Source organism: Talpa europaea (genome assembly GCF_964194135.1).
Source record: "Talpa europaea genome assembly, chromosome: 12".
NCBI classification, from domain to species: Eukaryota; Metazoa; Chordata; class Mammalia; order Eulipotyphla; family Talpidae; genus Talpa; species Talpa europaea.
Genome location: NC_140079.1, coordinates 9,540,468 through 9,561,519, shown reverse-complemented (window position 1 = coordinate 9,561,519; position 21,052 = coordinate 9,540,468). Strand labels below are relative to the sequence as shown.

Below are 21,052 nucleotides of genomic sequence, written 5' to 3'. Positions count from 1 at the left end.
TACCCCACAGTGCCCAGAATGTCCCCCACAGAGAGTGACCACAGGGTAGAGGACCAAATATCCTACCATAGCCAGAACTGCACTGCTCTGAGAATGGGTGCAAACCTCATGCATCTTAACTCAGGGACTTGCCAGCAGTGTGTGAGAGAGGCCAGGCAGCAGGCCTGTTTGTGTGTTTTTCTGCGTGTATAAGGTGGGGGCGTCTTACCCCCTCCACACCACTCAAGCCAAGTCCTCTAAGCATGGGAGGTTGTTCCCTGGGATACACTAGACTGATGGCACCAGCAGGAGTGGGCTTGAGGTCTCATTGTTTACACGCACCCCAGCCAAAATTTCCCCTGTTCTGGGGGCCCAGTTTCGACTCAGACCTCTGCTGCTAATTAGTTTCCCCATGGCCTCAGTGCCTCTGTGTGTTTTGGGGGGCACATGGCAGTGGACGCCGAGCTTCCAGGTGTCAACTCTCACTGTCCACCATCGCAGCCACATGCTCTCATGTGCTGTACCCTGCTGCCTTTGTGTCAGCTCGCCTTTTCCTCAGTTGGCTGTAAAAGCAAAGGTGATGGTCCTGCTGTAAATGGAAAACCAACCTAGCCTTCCATAAATAGAAGCTAGGCATTAGAATCCTGCAAAGGGGAGAAATTGGCACCATGCATTCTAGTTAATTCTTAGGGAAAGATCAGTTGCAAGCACCAGTGAGGCATCCAGGGCTGCTGGTACCGCAGAGACCTAGAAAGGATCAGCACGTGACTGGGGAGAACCTATAACCACTCCTTCCACCTGGGTCTTTAAGGCACTCCAATGCCGTGTGTGCCCTCGTGATCTGTGCCTGGGGAAAGGGCCCCAGATTAGGAACTAGGGTCCTGAGGTCATGCAGCCAGCTCCCTCTGAATCTGCAACAAGTGTCCCCCCATCCTGGCCTGTAAACTGGCTGAGAACGGGGCTTCTTGTCTGGAGCACTGTGGACACTGGGGCCCGTCACTCAGTGCTGAGAGCCAACCTGGGCTTGGTAGAATATCGAACAGGATCCTGGTTTCGTCTCACTTGATGTCTTGTCCAAATAGGACAACCACAGATGTCTCCCAGGAGGCCACCAATGGCTCTCAGTTGAGATCCACTGGCCAAGACGACTTCAAAGGTTCTAACCCTAATACTCTATGGAAGCTCAAAACATCTCTGACACAGCCCTCTTGAAGTGCTGGGGTCCAGGAGATGCTTGTCCCTCTTGGGCCCCTTTTTCTTGTGCTGAGTTCCTGGGCTGCCCGGGTACCATCTTGCATGGAGGTGTTCAACAGGGCTTTTCTCAGACCGTGGCCATCTGAGAAGGTGCGTCCTGAGGGACAAACTTGAAGGGCCCGGAATCCTCTGTGCCCAGAAAACAGATGCAGAAGTCCCAGGCACTGAGTTGGAGCCTTGGTTTGTACTCCCAAGCCACGTGGCCCAGCCAGCCTCTCAGCCCCCCAGCAGCAAGGGCAGAGCCGGTCCTCAGGCTTGGTTGGCCCCAAGTCAGTCTTAAGGGAGGATGTGGGAGCTGCAGGTGAGGAAGGAGAGGGCTGGAGGCGCCGTCCCCACGGAAACGGCACTGTCAGCACAGACTTCTTGATGAGCTGCTCCACCCAGTGACGCAGCAGGACCAGTCTACAATCCTCTCTGGGCCTTGCCCCTCAGTTTGCGTGGGCTGCTGTAACAAAGTTCCAGAGACTGGGAGAGTTGAGCAACAGACATTTCTTCTGTCTTAGTGCTGGAGGCTAGAAGTCCAAGATGAAGTGTGGCAAAGCCTGTTCCTCTTGAGGTCTCTCCTTGGTGTGCAGATAGTCACCTTCTCCCTGGCCTCACGTGGCATTTCTGGATGTGTCTGTTCCGATTGCTTCTTATAGAGAAGAAGCAATAGAGACACTGGTCATGCTAGATTAACATCTACCCTAATGATACTATTTTAACTCAGTCACCTCTTTAAAAAACCCAGCTTCCAACTGTACTCACGTCTGAGGTTCCAGGTTTAGACTCCAATGTAGGAATTCGGCAGAGACACAGCCTAGCCCGTGGCACCCACAACACGGCTGCCTCTCATCCTCTTTGTGCTGGAAGTAGCTCAACTCTGGTTCCCGCTGAACACATAAGCCAATTGAGGCCTGAGCTGCTTAACGTCTAGTAAACTGCTGAGTTGGGCTCTTGTCTGGGCTCAGCCATAGAATGGTGTCCTGGTGCATGCAAGAGGAGACCCCAGCCCCCTCAGCAGCCCTGCCCACCCCCTCCCCACCCTCCAGGTTCAGAAGGCTACAAGACACTGCGAATCCTATATGAGGAGGTCGACGAGTCTGAGGTAGAGATAATTCACGTTCCCTCTCCCGCACTAGAAGAAAGGAAGACAGACTCCTACCGATACCCCAGGACAGGTGAGTGCAGTGGGGCTGGGTTTCACCCAGAATGGACCGACAGTACCCTGGCAGGGATGGAGTCAGAGACTCGGGACTAGCAGCAGGGCTAGTGCCCACCAGTGGTGACCTGCCCTCGCCTAGAGCCCAGGCAGTAGGAGCCAGGGGGGCAGCAAGGGGACCCTGTCCTTGGGCATGTTGTATTCTCCACTGAGCGAGAAAACAGACTTGAAAGATTTTTCAAGAGAAACCAGAAATTCAGACTCATCCGAGAAATCTCCGTGCTCTTAAATGTCACTCGAGTTACAGTGGTCCTCACTTGTCATTGACAGGTTCTTGGAAACTTTAAGTGCAATAATTCACAAGTGAACCTAAATCCTCAAATAACATCATTTTGTTCAAGGTTGGCTGGGCTTTCTTTTTTTCTCATTGACATTACTTTGCAGCAACATTGAACAAAACATTATTCTAGCACTTGCTGTACTAAAAATACTTAGCGAGCCACAAAGTACACATGTAGGCCAGCTTCGGCCTCAGGCCTCCTGTTTGTGGCCTCCGTGGAAACACACAGAAGAATCGTTAGCATGATTCTGTAGTGAGCGCCGACCAGGTACTGTGCTAGCCAGGGCTTTCCTAGTGCAAATTGGGAAAGTCATTTTCCACCCTCCACAGAGGACAGAGGAGAAAACCGAGCTCAAGATGTTACTCTCCCAGGAAGCTAGAGCTGTAAGGGCCAGAGATTTGTTGTAGAAATAACTGGAGCCTGAATGAAATCCCCCCTCTGGAGTTTGGTCCCAGCCAATAAGCCACCCGCCTCTGGTAGGCCTTGCTCAGCTGTCTGCCACCTTCAGCGTCACTGATGACTTCATTTTGGATGTGACCGTCTTCCCAACCAGCTTTCAAGCCTCCAGAGGCAGAGAGGCATCGTCCGGGTGTTTATGTCCCCCAGAGATTCCCCACCAGCACAGAGCCTGTGTTCTTAAATGGGAAAGATGATTCCTCAGGTCACTGCCAGGAACCAGATCCAGGCTGGAAGTCAGAAGCCCCGCCTGAAGCCCTTCATGCCGGGGCCAGAGAGGCAACACTTGCCGGACTCAACCCACTGTTGTTTTTGCAGGCAGCAAGAATCCCAAGATCGCCTTGAAACTGGCTGAATTTCAGACCGACAGTGAGGGCAAGGTAAGAGGGCCTGGCGTGTCCCAGCAGGAGCTTCCTGCAAGGAGAGGAGGGTTGAGGACTATGTTGGGGAGAAGTGGTGACATCAGCAGGCCCCTCACCCGCTTCTCGGGGACAGGTGCTTCCCCTGGCCAGCTACACCTGGCAAGACACCCCCTGGAGCCCCTGCTCCCCTGCCACCGCTCTGAACCCCACTCTGAATTGAAGGGTGAGCCAAGCCCCGCCCCCCGCATGGTCAGGAGGCACGGAATGATGATGTGAGTGAGTGAGACTGAGCAGGGGTCTCTTTCCCCAGGAAGGGGGTGATCTGCAGATCCAGACCTCCGACCCAGCTTCATAAATAGAGCTCTGTGGGCATGTCTGGAGGGCCCCAATCTCAGATTGGTTTGCTCCCGCCACCCCAGGAGTTCGGCAGATCCTCACATATCACTTACCTGGGCCCATTAGTTTTTTGGATATTTCTCTCTCTCAACTTTGAGGACGGGTGTTCCTTATGACCCAGGAGTTGTTTGGGACCCCAGAGGCAAGAGGGCAAAGAGGCATGTGACTGAGAAGGAAGCTGAATGTAGGGGTGCCAGGTATCAAAGGGAAGCATCCATCACCCCCAAGTTACAGGTCAGAAATCTCAGACCAACCAGGGAGGCCCTTATATATATTTGCCAACATGACTTCTAGTGTGCTGTTTCAAACAGGGTGAGATCACGTGGTCTTGTGTCCCTTTATGATGAGCATTCATTCTGCGGAATTTGTCCTCAGGCATGTGTGCCGTTGTGCAAATGGCATTGCGTATAATGGCACCAAAATGGTGCAGCCACTGCATGCCTAGTCTTTGGGGCCGCTGTCGTGCGTGTGGCCTGCCATTGGCTGTAATGTTGTTCAGCACCGCGTGGTTGCACAGCATGCCCTCCCATCATGCTGGTTCTCAAAAACCAGGCTTTTAGTGAAATGACGTATGATAAAAGCAGGTCCTCAGTTAACATCACTTTGCTCACCTTTGGCCAAGGTGGTTTTTCTCATCAACATTGTAACAGAACAATGTGGAATGAAGTGGTGGTGTTTGAGGGCCTACTGGACACCTCTGTGTTTCATTATGGGTATTGGTTTTGTCTTTGGCATGTCTAGCCCCTAATCAGCTGGAACATCCTGGTCTTTACATGGATTCTCCCTAAGTGACTTTGCTGAACCCCACACATAGAGCCACCTGCCAGCTGTTGTAAATGGAGCCTGACCCCACATACTAGCTGAGTCCTGAGGTGGAGGTGACAGCACACATGGGTAAACGTGCTGGGGTCGGCTGCCTTTCTCCCTTCGGTCCTCCTGGGCAGATGCTGTGCCAGGCCCGCTTTGTTCGCGGAGGCTGCGGCGTCCAGAGGCTGTGTACTGCCCAAGGCCACCTGGCTCTACGTGACAGCCCAGAGTAGAACCCTCAGTTTCCAGCCAAAGGGCTATGCTAACAAAGTACTGCACACTGGGGGTTGGACCAATAGAAGTTGTATGGTCTCATTCTGGGAGCTGGAGTCCGAAATCAAGGTGTTGGCTGATTCCTTTTAAGAGGGAAGGGTCTGTTCCCAGCCTCTGCCCTTGGCTTATAAATGGTGGCCCTCAGTCTCGTCAGAAGATGCTCTCCTCCTGTGTGGTGCCTGTGCCCACATCTCCCCTTCATAAGGACACCGAGCCTATTGAGTCAGTCTCACCCGTCTTCAATATGGCCTTGTTTGAGCTGTTGACATTGGTAGCTACCCTGTTGGCAAATGAGGCCCATTCTGAAGCACTGGGGGCTAGGACTCTGATATACGGAGTGGGGAGGAGACTGCCCCATCCTGGGCAGCGAGTGGTTAGGGCAGAGTGTGACCCAAACGCGCTTTCCCTTCAGATCATCTTGACCCAGGAAAAGGAGCTGGTGCAGCCCTTCAGCACGCTCTTCCCTAAGGTGGAATACATCGCCAGGGCTGGCTGGACGCGGGATGGCAAGTAGTGAGTATCTCTGTCCCATGCACTCCAGGAGACTCACATTCAGGGCCCAGGGGCCCTGGGTGGGCCCATGAGCCAGGAGTGGCTTCTGTATCTTTAAATCATTGGGGAACTCCAAAGAATAATGATATTTCCTCACACAGGAAAATGCTTCAAATCCCCATTTCCACAGCTGTCTGCCTTCATGTAGGGAGCACGTGGGCAACCTTCCCACATGGTGGCGGAGCTGAGTAGTTATTGTGAAAGAAGCTGTGTGGACCACAAAGTGGACACACGCCCTTGCCGGCCTCTCGGCATCGCTGGGCCTCCTTCCCAGCAGAGGCGACTCAACGCTGAGGCCCAGCGCCTTTGGCAGGGGCCCCGCATCCCCACCGTGTTCCTCTTAGGTTTGGTCTTAGTCATCCTGTCTCTGTTGAGATGTCTCTTCTCACGTGCACGTAATGGTGCTCTGGTCATCAACAGACCACATAGACCAAAGTGGTGCCCAAAAAGCCATACCTCACGTAGGCAACATGCATACAGTACCTGGGGCATGTGTTTGTGTTCCATGATGTTCACAGCACTGCATCGCCTGGCAGCGCGTTGCCCAGAATGCACCATTAATGTGTGACTCTACCGGCAGGTCTCCATTTAAAATACAATTAAGTTAAAAAGATGTCCATTTAGAACAGAATATGAGATATAGGACAGTACGTGTGGGCTAAGAACTTGGCAGAAATTGTGACGTTTGCTAACTGTCTGAGACAATGACATGGGGTGATTGCAGCACAATGGGACTGCAGGGTTTGTCAGCCCTCCCCTCTTCCCTCACCAGCACTGTGCCAACCGGGAAACCTTGGTCAAGTTCCCTGGGTTTCACTTGGTTGTGTGTTGGTGAGGTTGGCAGCTTCCTCTGACAGTCCCCAAGGACCCCAGCTTCTCTCTCATCCTCAGCGCCTGGGCCATGTTCCTGGACCGGCCCCAGCAGCAACTGCAGCTTGTCCTCCTCCCGCCAGCCCTGTTCATCCCCACCACCAAGAACGAGGAGCAGCGAGTCGCCTTCGCCAGAGCTGTCCCCAGGAATGTCCAGCCATATGTGGTGTATGAAGAGGTCACTGACGTGTGGATCAACGTAAGGGCAGGGAGGTGCCGGGTGTGTGTGCCCCACTGGGTATCAGGGTCACGCCCAGCTGGGCCAGGGCTAGTGTCAGGTTGCGTCTGCCCAAGCCAGGACACAGGTTCAGGCAGGAGGGCCTCTGGCAGGGAGAGAGAGTCCATGGCTTAGCCCACCTCAGAAAGCTGGCAGAGCTCTCGCAGCCTCGCCTTCCTCCACACGGCACGGCCCCACCTGCTGACATGTCTCCTCTCTTCTGCCTGGACAGGTTCATGACATCTTCTATCCCTTCCCCCAATCAGAGGGAGAGGACGAGCTCTGCTTCATCCGTGCCAACGAATGCAAGACTGGCTTCTGCCACTTATACAAGGTCACTGCCATTCTGAAACCCAGTGGCTATGATTGGACTGAGCCCTTCAGCCCTGGGGAAGGTGAGCAAAGCCTGAGTAATGCCAGTGCTCAGTGCTCCACCATCTGAGGTTCTGTGCACCATTTGTTTACTGATCCCGCCCATGGCCGTGATGGAGCATGCCTCAGGAGGGAGGGGGCCGATGAGTAAGAGACCAGCCTTTCCTGCAGCTAAGCCATGGCCTGTGGGGCTCATAATAGCCAGCTTTTCCTTCATGCAGTCAACAGTATTTATTGCGCAGCTATTACTTGCCAAGCCCTTTGCACACCAGAGACACTGCCCAAAGATCACATCTGACCCACTGCCTGTTTTTGTAAATAGGTTTTATTGGCACATGGTCATGGTAACTCTTCACATATTATCTGTGGCTGTTTTCCTGCCACGACCGCAAAATTGAGTTGTCATATCAGAACCAGCATGTTTCAAAAAGTGAAGTATTTACTGTAGCCACACGTCACCTAATGACAGGGATAGTTTCTGAAAAATGGGTTGTTAATTGATTTTGTCATTGTGTGAACATCATAGAGTGTAATTTCATAATTATAAAATTTTACCTTTATGCCTGCCTACACTCTGTGTGGACCACCATCCACGCACCAGTCATTGTTGATTAAAAAGCCAGGATGCGATACATGACTCTGTCTGTCCCTTTGTAGGGAAAGTTACTGACCTTTGCTTTAGCTGCTAGAAATATAGAAAATGAATAAGAAAAGTTCCTGTTGTCATGGAGTGTTCTAGTATAAGAGACGGGCAGTCATTCAAAAACAATTAAAGATGTTGTCTTGGGAGAAGGGAGATGTAGCAGGTCAGAGAGTGAGGGACTTTCTCAAATGGGTGGTCAGGAAGTTATCTCTGGATAATGTGCCATGGAGCAGAGCCCTGGAGGAGGTAATGGAAACAGCCACAGAGTACTGCAGGCCAAGAGAACAGCCCATGCAAAGGGCCTGGGACCGGATGAGGCCTGGTATGTTGGAGGAACAGTGAAGAGGCCAGTGTGGCTGGAGCAGAGTGAGGCGCTGGGAGAGAGGGCATGGGGGCGGGTCATTCAGGGCTTTCAGGGCTATGAGGGAGATTGGCTTTTACCATTGATCTTATATCACTTGGAAATTATTCCTGGGGTTGCTATGTGGAGCATAGCCTAAGGGGCCAGGAGATGTTACAAGTGGATTCACTCCTAGATGCACTTGGACTGCTGAGCTTACATGGTTTGCCAGTAGAAGGGACATGGGGTTGGCAAAGATGCTTGGAAGGTGTTGCGAGGTCCAGTCTGAGACAGAAGGACTGAGAGGGACAGTTTCAGGAGATGGCAGCATATGGATATGCCGTACAGAGAAATGCCGCATGGACAGGTTCTTGTGCCCTGAGTTCTGGGGAGTCAGATGGAATTACAGAGGGGTGTGAGCACATGGGGTGGCATTTCAGCCTAAAATGCAATGAAGGGTTCTCTTGAGCAGGAAAGCAGTGTGGTCTGAGAGCCAAACCTACACTCTCTGAGGTCAGGGCAGGGCTTCCCCCAGCACTACGGACATTGTGGCTGGACCATTTTCAGGGGGAGGGAAGCATCCTGGGCACTGTGGGGTGTTGAGCAACATCTTTGGCCCCCACCCACTTACTGCCCGTAGTACTCCCCAGTTATAACAACCACACATGTTGTCAGACATTGCCCAGTGTACCCTCGGGCAGTGTCACCTGAGATGAGTCCTGCAGTTTAGATGCCAAGCCCAACACAAGCCTGCGGCAGTTGCTAGCACAAGGCACAGAGACCTGGGTGAGGGTGACATCCAGGCTGCCAGGAACCCAGGGGAGCGCACGCATCAGGATTGGGCAGTACCACAAACTGCCTGATCTTCCATGCAGCAGAAATGCCACACACAACTCCCCTTCCTCCCAGTGCCTGCGTGGCCTGTTTGCTCCGGTGGGATTTGGAAGGGTCCCTCTGACATCTCTTCCTCTCCTTTCCTCCAGATGAATTTAAATGCCCTATCAAGGAGGAGGTCGCGCTGACCAGCGGTGAATGGGAAGTGTTGGCAAGGCATGGCTCCAAGGTACCAGAGTTCCCACACACCTCTGCACACACACACCTGCATACTCCCACCCCCGGTCCCTGTGACATCTCACTTCCTTCTTGGCTCCTTCAGCAAGCCCAGGGCCATGGCGGCCGTGGAGCTGACCATCTGGAATCCCATGGATCAGGGCAATGGGCCATTCTGCTTGGATCCCGGTGAGGGGGCCTGGCCTCTCCTCAGGAAACCACCTTTCCTCAGGAGAGCAGTGTGTGGGGCATTCATGCTACTGTGGAATTGTCCCACAGCTGCCAACCAGGGCCCATCCCCACACCAGCCCCCAAGAGGTTCAGAAACAAAAGATTCAGCTGCAGATGAGAGGCCTACCATCACCCCATCACCCCAGTTACAAGCTGCCTCAGACCAGAGTGGCTTCCCTGAGGTCCTCTCTTCAAAGTGCCAGATCTGTGGAGGCACCCTACATGCCCCTCAGTGAGCCTTACAGAAGAGGGAGGAAACCGCACAAATGACTAGGAGATGTAGGGAGCTCTTCTCCAGCCAGTGTGTTGCTGGGGCGCCAAGAGAAGGGGGCAGGACACAGGGCAGCTCAGAATTGCTGGGGAGCAGAGGTGACATTCATTAGTGTTCCCCGTGCAACCCCAATTCTAGTCATGGGCCCCTGAGGTCTTCCAGAGCGCAGCCAGGTGTTTGTACTCAGGTGCGCATGCCCGCGCCCCTTACATGAAAATGAGTGAGCGTGGGCGCAGCGTGTAGGTCGCCATATCAGCCAGTCAAGCCCCACCTGCCACTGCCTGGTCACTCTGCAATAGTGGAGTCTTGCGGGAGGCATCATGGGTTTGGAGCCTGGCGCTGCCCCCCATTAGCCAACTCAGTTTCCTCATCTGTAAAAAGGACCATCAAAAGCTCCAGTCCTCTCACCTTCACATCAGGGTCTCTCCTCAGTATCATGGATGTTGAGATGGGGTTCTCCTCTGAGGGAGGGGCGTCCTGGGCACTGTAGGGTGTTGAGCAGCATCCGTGGCCCCCACCCACTGAGAGGCTTTCATGTATTCCTTGGGGTCAGGACCACTGTGAGGAGAACCCGGCTTTAAAGTAATTTGAAGTCCTTGGCATCTGGTCTGTCACACACACAGCTAGTGTTATTCCTGTTCTCGCCTCTGTTTTACTGTTTGCGCACTTAATCTTTTCAACCAGCAATTTTTTAGCAGCATTTTAAAGAATAAAAAAGGGAGAGAGTGGCAGTATAAAGTCTGCTCCCAAGGCCTTGGAGCCAGCCCGTGCTGGGGGCGAGCCAGCCTGGGGAGGCACGAGGCCCCACATTCCTCCTTTTGAGTCCACATTGTCCTTGTGACAAAACTAAGGTGTAACTACAGGTTGTGGGTTCTTGAGCAACATCCTCTTTCTAGAAAACCGTCATTTATGTTTAAAGTGTAATAATAATAAATTCACCATATCATATTTGTGGTAAAAAGTGATTCCAGGTCAGACTAAAGTAGGAATCATCCTTGATGCCCATACCCAACCCCTTGACCTCTCCCCTTGAGTGAAATCACTGAAAATTGTTCCTGTTTGTTAGCTCAACACAGGAAGTACATAGTCATCAGCTTAGGGATTTATGGGTTTTTTGTTTGTTTAGAAAATACGGTTTCATTTGGCCACAGATAACTGTACCGTTATTATGGAACCAACCCCATCCTTTTGGACATTCAAGTTGTCACCATTTTTTAGCATTAAGGACACTGAGCATCTTTGTGCTTCCATTTTGTATTTACCTCTCGAGTGAAGTTCTTAGGGACAGTTCCCAGGGGCGCAATTGCAGGGCGGAAGGACACACCTTTCTTAATCATTTTGCCACCATGTTGCCAGGTCCACCCCCATGGCCGGAAAGGCCACAGCTGGACCATCCCCAGAGCAGTGCCGAGTCCTGCCTGAGCCTCTACTCCAATGTCTTTCACGCTCAGGGGGCCCCTGGCACCCCGGGCTGCCTCCGTTGGCCTCTCAGGCCCCAGACACAGTGTCCCCCATCTACGTGCCAGACCAGCGTGGGTCCTTGATCAAGCAGAACTGGTTCCTTTCTGTCAGTCGATCATCTGTGGCCGGCCCCTCAGTGGCATTGCTTTTTGGGACAAAACTGTCCAGGCACATGTCCACCAGGGCTCAGCTTGCCTAAAACCAGAGGGACCCCTACTGTTGTGAGCAGTCCCAGGTTCTTTGCTCTTGCTAAGGGCACCACCTGAGAACCACATTGGGGTCTACTGGGGGTAAGGGTGGGGGTTCGCCAGAATATGAGCAGAGAAGGGAGTTGCCACTTTTTAACCTGAGCACCTGGGTTAGGGGGGTGGGATGACCCCACCAGGGACCAAGGTTGAAGACTCGTGGCTCCTCCCTCAGCCTCTACCCTTTGCAGGACACCCTGACTCTGGGCAGGTCCGGAAGGAACTGTCCGGATCTGGAGTTTTGATTCCAAGTCCACCAGCTAGATCAGGGCCTGCTTCTGCCCTGTAGGGTCTGGGAAGCACATCCTTCCCAGGTGATTCTCTAGTCACTGGACTAGAGCCCACTCAGGGGAAAAGGAGTCCCACTCTGGGAAGCCCAGGGCCCTCTCACAAGGAGTCCCTTGTCCCTGCAGATATGGGTCAATGAGGAGACGAAGCTGGTGTATTTCCAAGGTACGAAGGACACACCGCTGGAACACCACCTCTACGTGGTCAGCTATGAGTCAGCTGGTGAGATTGTACGCCTCACCACACCGGGCTTCTCCCACAGCTGCTCCATGAGCCAGGTGGGCAATTTCCCAAGTCTCAGTGAGCCCCACCATCCCTTCACCTGTTCTTAGCCTCCTGGAACATTCTAGAATGGAACAGCACAGGCCTTTTTTAGTCCAGAGCAGGCATTTAGTGCTACCTTGCTGGTGGTACAACCAGCAGGAGGACCAGGCATCAGACAGATCTGGGTCTCACCCTGGGTCTGTCAGTTACCACCCAGGACCCTGATCAGGGACCGATTCCTCTCAGCCTACTCTGGTTACGTGTAAACGGGGATGATGGTGTAAGTGCCCACCCACACAGGTGGGGCTTGGGGTTTTAAATGTGTGAGCACACAGAGTAGACAGGTTGGGAGCAAGGGGTGTGGAAGTGAGGGTGGGATACCGGTGTTGCGTGGTGCTCAGTGCCCCTGTCCACCCACAGAACTTCGACATGTTCATCAGCCACTACAGCAGCGTGGGCACGCCGCCCTGTGTGCACGTCTACAAGCTGAGCGGCCCCGACAGCGACCCCCTGCACAAGCAGCCCCGGTTCTGGGCCAGCATGATGGAGGCAGCCAGTGAGTAGCCCAGGCCCTGTGGGACCTTCCCCTCAGGACCCTCAATTTGCCGGGGGTCCATCATCAGCAGGGCCTTGGGGAACAAGGGACATCTTGTCAGGAGCCTGCAGAGTGACCAGGACTCTGCTTAGGTGATCTTGGGTTCAAGCTCTGCAGCTAAAGACAGGTCAGTTTGTCTCTGTTAAATGTCCCCTCATCTATGGAGTGGCACACCAGCAGTGCATAGGATGCAAAACCAACATTCCGTACAACGACCTGCAGCACAGGAATCACTCAGTAAAAAGGACACCCTTCCTTGAGCCCAGAGCCTTGCCTCTTGATAATCTCTAGAACATTCTAGGAAATAGAAGTTCTTGCCATTTGCAGGTTGTTTTGTGACTAGAAAGCATTTTGTGATACCGTCACCCCCTGGGACCCCTGAAAGGCCTCCCCATCCCATAGCTCAGGTCCATGACTCCCCACATCACCATGGGACATGGTAGAAGAGGAACTCTGGCCCTGGTTTTACAGATGAAGAAACTGAAGCCAGGGAGGTTCTGACCAAACACAGTGGGGCTAGGGGACAGTGATGGAGCTGGGGTGTCCTGACCCTCAGCTCTGGCCCTGCAGGAATGTGCACTAGGCAACCGTTTACTATTTCCCAAAATTCCCAATCTTGCTCTGTTTGAAGACCAATCTATAAGTTTGAGAACTGCGGCCCCTGGCAAATCTGGCCACATCCAATCATTACTTGACATCTGGGGCCACTTCTGGGGCCACTCCAGGACCTTCTGGGCTTGTAAAAGCTGGCCCTTTACAGAACACATTTGCATCCCCTGACTGCATCACAGCTTGCTTATTTTACTTTTAAATTGATTCATCCTGTTTATCTAAACAGATTTATCTTAAAGTTTGTTATCATGATTGAGAAACAAGTGTTGCTTTGCAAAATTGAAGGTATCAATAAAAGTGTGAAGCGAACCATAAAGTTGGCTGTTAGATCCCAGAGGTGTTCTCACCTCCATAGAAGGTCAGCAAGTGTTGTGTTGCTACTGGGGACTGGTTCCGGCCACACTGAGGCCTGGCTCAAGCGTGTCCAACAGAGTCCTCTCTGGCTCTCAGGTTCTGATTTAAACCATCAGGAAGCACAACAGATAGACAGTTTCCAGTCTGCCCCCCTAGCCGAGGGCCAGGCAGTGGAGTGAGGGTTGGGTAGATGTGGGCCCAATAGCCAACAGCCATCCTGTCTCCCACAGGCTGTCCTCCTGATTATGTGCCACCGGAAATCTTCCACTTCCACACACGGTCGGATGTGCGACTGTATGGCATGATCTATAAGCCTCACTCTGTGCAGCCAGGGAAGAAGCACCCCACCGTCCTCTTTGTGTATGGAGGCCCCCAGGTAGGTGTTGGCCCTGCTCCTCAGCACCCTGCTCTCTATGCTAGGACTCAGGCCACAGCCAGTGTGCCCTGGCCACCTCCCAGTGTCCCCCATCTCCACTGACTACAGAAGAGGGCCCTCTTCCTCCAGTCTCTGGATCTCAGCACACTCCACACCCCCCAACCCCCCAGACAACCTCCCTGCTCCCCCTTCCCAGCTGATACTCTCTCATCTCTCTGGGAAGCCCAGTGCCCCCTATATGTCTGTCAGGGCCACCTGTCCAGCCATGGCCCTTACCCCTAACACCAATTTGGGGACAGAGGTAGCTGGTCCTGGGCCCAGTTCTCTGAGGATTGGACAGGGCAAGGCAGGCAGATGGCTAAGCGAGCTCTTCTGAGACAGCAGTTCTTACTGGAGGCCCGCGCCCTCGACCCAGTGATACTGGTACATGTGGGGTTGTCGCCCTGCGGCGGAGGGGCACGTTCCTGCCATTGAGTGGCTGAGGGATGTGACCAGCACCCTGCAGTGCATTGGGTGGCTTGCACAGAAAACCATCTAGCCCTGAAAGCCCTGGGGCACAGTAATGCTTGAGCTGATTGCCTGGCTTGAGCTACTCAGAGAAGCAAGCAGTTGCCCACCACCAACCTGCTTTCCTCCCTGCAGCGCCCAGGCTTTGCGTCTCTTTTTTAGCTACAACTAAAAGGCAGAAAGGCAGAGAAATACAGAAACATGGGAGTAATTCCATAGAGGACCTGGAGCAGAAAAGGGAACATATTTGGGACCTCCTCTTTGTAGTCCTTCCCAAGAGCAAGACTTGATGCAGGGGGACCCTGTCCCCGACCTCCACCCCCCGGTGACCTTTCCAGGCCCTTCTAGGGCCTCCCACAGCCTTCACGGCACAGTGCAGTGCCCCAGTCAGGGTGGGAGGCGCCACTCCCGTCCCTGTGGCGTCCGGCCCACCAGCCCACACTGCCTCGAGCCTCATTCTCAGCACTCACCCAGCACCCGGCCTCGCCACACCCACAGGTGCAACTGGTGAATAACTCCTTCAAGGGAATCAAGTACTTGCGGCTCAACACGCTGGCGTCCCTGGGCTACGCTGTGGTGGTGATCGACGGCAGGGGCTCGTGCCAGCGGGGGCTTCAGTTTGAAGGGGCCCTGAAAAACCAAATGGTAACTTCTCTCCCTTTTCTGGGCTCCCCCTTTGTGGCGAAGGAAATCCTGGGTCTGTGGGTAGCCGGGATGCCAGGCCTAAGCAGGGTGGCCTTTTGAAATCAGTGGGGACGTCTGCTCTGCTGCTCATCCCTGAGCTGCACCCCACAGGGAGACAGGAACCGGTGGCTGTGGGGTGGTGCTCATGGTGATTCTGGTGACTGTAATGCTCGTGTGGGTGACGGTGGTGGTGGTGGTGGTGGTGGTGGTGGTGGTGGTGGAGGTGATGATCACACTGAGGGTGGTGGTCGTGGTGAAGATGGTGGTGATTGATGCAGTTAACGCTAATGGTGTTGATGAGAAGGATTAGATGAGGAGAAGGAAGCTGGATGATTATGATGGTGATGACAAGGGTGGAGATGATTGTGGCAGTGATGACACCAGCCATTCACTAAGCCTTAGAATGTGCCGGGCCTCTGATTAGAGGAAACGCACCGTCCCATTTAATCTCCACACCCATTATAAAATGGGCCTGCTTCTGTTAACATCCTCATTTTAGCAATGAGGAAACCCCATGTAAAGGGGACATGACTTTCTCAGAGTCACTCAACTAGGAGGTGAGAGGACAAGACTTGTGCAAATCTGTCTGACCACCGCCCCAGAGGGCGAGCAGGTTTTGAACAGGGCCGGAGAGAAGGGAAGCTTCCAGAAAATTGTTTTTGATCCGAGAGAGAGAAGGCTCCCTACAGGAGAGGTGGGACATTAGGGAGGAGGCCACTGAGAGGTGCCCGGCCTCGTCCCCAGGGCCAGGTGGAGATCGAGGACCAGGTGGAGGGCTTGCAGTTCGTGGCTGAGAAGTACGGCTTCATAGACCTCAGCCGGGTTGCCATCCACGGCTGGTCGTACGGAGGCTTCCTCTCGCTCATGGGGCTGATCCACAAGCCCCAAGTGTTCAAGGTGGGTGCTACCCCTGCCCCCCGCCCTCCTCTCTGCCCAGCGCCCACCCGTGCCCCTCGGAGCCCGCCCCCCTGGGGAGGCATCTTGGCAGGGGCCTTGCCACGTGGCTGTTTCTCCCCGCAGCAGCCCCATGGGGCCGAGCCCCCCTCCTCATTGCCCGCCACTGCTGACCCCAGGATGGCATCCGGCTGCACAAAACCCCGCCAGCAGCTCTCTGTGGGAGGCTGAGCCCGGGACCCCGGCCTCGGATGGGCAGAGGTGGGGCATGGTGTGAAGAGCGTCGGGGGAGGGGCCCCCAGGCCGGCGGCACTGTCAGGGCACCGCGGGCGGCGATGAGGAGGAGGAGGCAGGAAGGCAGTGGGGCCAGGGAGGGGCCGATCCCGGCCTGAATGCGCTCGTTCAGCTCACCCGCCCTCCCTCGACAACACATGGTCCATGGGGGACACACGGTCTGAGGGCCCCTCCCCTGCCAGCCCCACCCACCCCAGCCACCCCCGTGTGCATGCTCCTCACGAACTCCTGGGGAGGCCCCAGGACAGCCAGCCGAGCACGGGCTCTGGAGACCTGACCCGTGTGTCTGTGTGTGTCTCCCTCCTCTCTCTGTTCTGTCTGTCCACTGTGGCACTCAGGTGGCAATCGCGGGTGCCCCGGTCACTGTCTGGATGGCTTACGACACAGGGTACACGGAGCGCTACATGGACGTCCCGGAGAACAACCAGCTCGGCTACGAGGCCGGCTCCGTGGCCCTGCACGTGGAAAAGCTGCCCAACGAGTAAGGCCCCACCCACCTTGCCCTCTGAGTCACCTAGGCCCCTCATGGCTCTCACCACTCCTCCCTGGCCTTTACCTTTTCTGGATCCATGATGCCCTCCTGGGCTGGCCCCTGAGAAACAGGGTGTCGCTGGCACTGCTCCGATGCCAGGCAGCACAGCCTCCGCTCCTCCCTCTCTCTGCATGCACCTGGCACCCCCACATGCAGCTCTCTGTCCTCAGGCTCCTTAGGGAGTGCACACCTGGGGTGCGCTCTGGGAGGAGAGCAAGAGGCACCCAGCCCTAAGGAAGAATCTAGACTCGCGCTACTTTGCATCTCCAGGCTTCTCCTCACCCCCCCCCCCCCCAAAAAAACACGCAGCCCACTATGAGCCCATTCACCGGTTACTTGTCATGTCTGAATGGCTGCTGTCGTGGAGATTTTGACACTGCTTCGGGACCCAGGCCCACAGCTGACTGCTCTGGTGTCCCCTGCCTGGGGAGCTCTGTCTAGTGAGCATCCAGCCTTCGGCACTGGGGCTCTCACTGCTGCCTGCCCTGCCGGCTCCCTCTCCCGGGGAGGCCACTTTGGCCTACAGTGCGGCGCATGCTCCCTGGGATGCCAGTAAGCAGTCAGACGCAAATCCAGCCAAGCACTAGGCCTATGCCATCCAGTGTGGAAGCCAGCATCTGCATGAGCCATTTACAATTAAGTTTATGCTCATTGAAAGTCACTGAAATAATAAACCCACCAAGTCAGACCAGGTCAGTGGTTGCCAGGGGCTGGGCTCATAGCTGGGGATTGGCTTTGAGGTGATGAAATGTCCTGGAACTAGATAGAGGTGTTGGTCGTACCACATTGTGAATGCATCATCATCCTCTTTAAAATGAGGTTATTTTAGGTTTTGCAAATTTTACCTCAATAAGTTTGTAAAAAGTGAAAGAAAAAGGTTAGTTCTGCATTCATTCTTGCCACATTTCTGGTGCTCAGTAGGCATCATAGGTGGTGAGTACGTGGGGTGGGGCGAGGCTAGACCATTCATCATCCAGAGTGCGTAGCTCAGGCACCCCACAAACACTGCCTCACACCCCACCCCCTTGCCCGAGAGGAAGCTAGGGGTGTCTCCCCCAGACCTGCTGGAGCCCCGGCTTTCTCATCTACCTCCACGTGACTGCCGAGCTGCTGCTGCCACCCTATTGCTGCCAAGGCCAGGGGTGGGTCCGCTCTGCTCCCTGAACCCTGGCTGCTGGAGAAGAGGCTCGCCTCAAACCCTTACCCACCTTCTCTTCCAGGCCCAACCGCCTGCTCATCCTGCACGGCTTCCTGGATGAGAACGTGCACTTTTTCCACACAAATTTCCTCGTCTCCCAGCTGATCCGAGCAGGAAAACCTTACCAGCTCCAGGTGGGTGGCTCCTGGGTGCTTCAGGACCCCTCCCCTGAGCCGGCAGTGTAGACAGTGGGCATGCCGCCTGACAGGCTGGCCCTCCACTCCCCACCTCTACCTGCTTCCCACTTACCGCAGCGCCCCTGCCTCCCAGGGTCCGCCCATCCATTTATTTAGCTGTTGTGTGTTGATGGTCCCCGTCCTCACTGCCTCGGTGCTGGGAACATCCTGGGAATGGGCCAGACTCACCCAGCTCAGCCTCACAGAGGAAGCCAGGCAGCACTGGAAGTTGTCACAAAGACACGTTTTCTTTTAACCAAGAAACTTGCTGTGACTGAACCAAACAGGATATTGAGAGCATCTCAGGAGGTGGGGGGATGTGTTACTTGATCAGAAGGTGACATTTAAGGGTGCTTAGGAGAGTGGGGAGTCAATTAGAGAGGTGGGGGGAGCAAGGAGAAGAGCGGGGTGGTGGGCATCATGCCCAGAAAGTGAGCAGGTGGCTGGGAGAGCAGGAACGGAGCAGGGGGAAGAAGAGGCTGGCCCTGGCCCCGGCCCCAGGGCCAGGGCTGCAGTGGTAAGGGGTGGGACCCTGGAGGTGGCCAGGAGGACCCTGGAGGTGGGCTGTGAGAGGCGGGCCTGGGAGGCGAGATGGGGCTTCATCAGTAAAGAGGCGGCTGGGGTCGGGGGAGCGCTTGGCTGGGCTTTGTGCAGGGCGAGAGGTGGGTGTGAGATGTGCGGGCCTGTGTGCGACCACGACTGCCCTGCTCCCCTGGACCAACAGCCTCTGGCCACCCCACAGCCTGGGGCCTCTGGGGGCTGGCGGGTTGTGACACTGTCCTTGCAGGATAGGGTCAGCAGTGGAAGCTAGAGCCTGGCGGCTGTGAGAGGCATTCTGGAGGTGAGGGGCAGATTTGTTGCACGCTGCTGCCACTCAGCCTCTCTGCTTCCCAGATGCCTCGACACATTGGTCAGGTCGGGTCGGGTGCCAGGTTGCCGTTCAGCAGGTCAGGAAGCTGAGTGCTTGAGGCTGTAGGGCAGGCTTCTGGAGCTGTGGCCTGTTGCAGAGCACTCCCAGAGGACTGATGATCTCCTGCCGCCTGGCAGGCCTCCCGTCCCCAAACACACACTCTCCTGGCAAAGAGACCGGAGAGAGCTCAGAGCATCCCTCCTGACCTGAAACTCGAAGTTGTAGCTGTGACAGCTGTCCCCTCCCTAGGTGACTTCAGGTGGTGCCAACTTCAGGCCTCACTTCCTCAAATGGGGACAGTGAGGCTGTGGGGGCCTAAGGGACTCACTCAGGAAAGGTTTTGACCTGTCCCCCTGACTCTCCAGGGGAAGGAGAATGTAAGATGAGAAACTTGGAGGGAGCCGGGCAATGTTTGGGTGCCCACCTTCTGTTTCAGAGACCCTGAAACAGTTAGACTGGGAGGCTAGTGGCCCAAGGTGCTCTTTAGTTCATATACTACATTTGTCTCATGCCAGGCCAGGGCTCAGGGCTGGGGCCTCAATGGAGAGCCAGATAGACCCACTCCCTGCCCTCACAACCCAAAAGGGGGAGGAGGTAGCCAGGGGCCAGGACCCAGGTTGGCACGATGGGGTAGGGGACAGCAAGGTCTGTCACAGGCAGTGCAGGGCCCCAGTGGGCCTGTGAGGCTGCAGGAGCAGCAGGACCCAGGAGGCAAGTCCTTGTAATAGTCTGAGCTGGGAACAGTTTAATCAGACTTGTGATTCATCCCAGGATGGATTAAAAAAGGCAAATCTGAAGGATGGGTACCAGTGGCCAAATGATATATTCCCAGAGGCATGAACAGGGACGGTGGCTGCGGATCAGGAGAGAAAGGAGTCATATAGTCAGAAACCCATCTCACTGTTGGGAGATGAGGAGCAGGCCACTTGGCAATGGTACTAGCCAACCCCAGGCACTGCTGGGCTGTTGGAAGGGAGGAGACCTTGCCTCATAGCCCAAGGCAAGACCCTTGTGCCTGCCGCCCTCCACCCAAGGGCCCAGGCGTCAGCTCAGCCAGGTCTCTGGGACTGGGTGATTCCTTGGGCATGGCCTTTGGCACCAACATGTCATCTCCCCACCCTGGGGATGATACCCCTTTAGGTGGTAAGAGGACCCAGAAAGTATCTAACAAAGTCAATGGAGGGGAGAGTGGAGGGAGCAGGTGACGTGGGAGCCTTGGCATGCACAGTCCAAGCCTGGCCTTTTGGTGAAATGGAAATGGCCGGGGTGAGGACACCAAGAGTCCGGCCCTTGAGGCCCCCTCCTCTGCAGTGCTGGGCTCACTGCCATTGCCCTCCCCGGGTCTGGGGGAAGGGACGGCAGTTCTCTTCTCCTTCGTACTGGCAAGTGCTCTGCGCAGAGGCTCTGCTGAGTGCGCACACAGCCCCGGGGAGGTCAGTAGCCCCACCCGGTGTTCCAGGTGGCTGTGGCCAGGAAGTTTGTCGCCGCTCAGAGCGAGACAGCAGGTCGGTAGCAGAGAGGGGATTTGAACCCTCTGCCACAAGTTCCAAAGTCCTGGTGTTAGGCAGGAGGCCCCCAGCAGTAACACCCTGAGCCAGAAATGGGGAGGACCTTCCAGGCGCAGGGGAGGGCGAGCATCTCGGGTCAGCATCCCTCAGTGCCACCAGCCCTGCCTTCTCTCCACCCAGATCTACCCCAATGAGAGACACAGCATCCGCTGCCCCGAGTCTGGCGAGCACTATGAAGTCACACTGCTGCACTTTCTACAGGAATACCTCTGAGCCCCCACCCCACAGCGGGTTGGGCCTGCACATTCAGAGCACAAGTGGCTTCTGTGCCGCCGCCACCACCAGTGGGGACCAGCCAGGAGTGACCCCCCCACCCTGCTGGAGAGCCCTGCCTTCTCTGCCTGAATGCCTTTTATCGTTTTCTTAATGCTCCCGGGTGTTTTGCCTGCTGCTTCTTGGTTGCCAGGATGGAGAGATGAGGCTGGTATATCCGTGAGGCCCTCCCTTGGCCGGGAGGAGGAGGCCTCGACTCCGGAACTCTGGAGCAGCCAGGCCAGAAGAGACTCAAGGCGCCGGGCACTTCCACCTCATGCTCCCCA

At 55.2% G+C, this 21,052-nt stretch overlaps 1 protein-coding gene across 6 annotated transcripts in view; it reads left to right on the top strand.

Moving 5' to 3' along the window:
* DPP9 (dipeptidyl peptidase 9) overlaps positions 1–20,726 on the top strand; it is a gene marked incomplete at both ends in the record, with an annotated part of 32,530 nt that extends 11,804 nt beyond the window's left edge. For 2 of the 6 annotated variants that reach the window (XM_084249231.1, XM_084249229.1), the window contains 14 exons: positions 2,265–2,397; positions 3,494–3,551; positions 5,422–5,522; positions 6,453–6,630; positions 6,881–7,043; positions 8,987–9,066; positions 11,675–11,827; positions 12,234–12,369; positions 13,605–13,750; positions 14,756–14,902; positions 15,686–15,838; positions 16,468–16,610; positions 17,882–17,993; positions 20,634–20,726. In XM_084249231.1, the coding sequence (XP_084105357.1) occupies positions 2,265–2,397; positions 3,494–3,551; positions 5,422–5,522; positions 6,453–6,630; positions 6,881–7,043; positions 8,987–9,066; positions 11,675–11,827; positions 12,234–12,369; positions 13,605–13,750; positions 14,756–14,902; positions 15,686–15,838; positions 16,468–16,610; positions 17,882–17,993; positions 20,634–20,726 (1,796 nt within the window). Of the gene's footprint in view, positions 1–2,264; positions 2,398–3,493; positions 3,552–5,421; positions 5,523–6,452; positions 6,631–6,880; positions 7,044–8,986; positions 9,067–11,674; positions 11,828–12,233; positions 12,370–13,604; positions 13,751–14,755; positions 14,903–15,685; positions 15,839–16,467; positions 16,611–17,881; positions 17,994–20,633 lie in introns of those variants that run through there. The other 4 variants (XM_084249232.1, XM_084249230.1, XM_084249233.1 and 1 more) reach the window with 4 other exon arrangements.
* Positions 20,727–21,052: the final 326 nt, after the last annotated feature.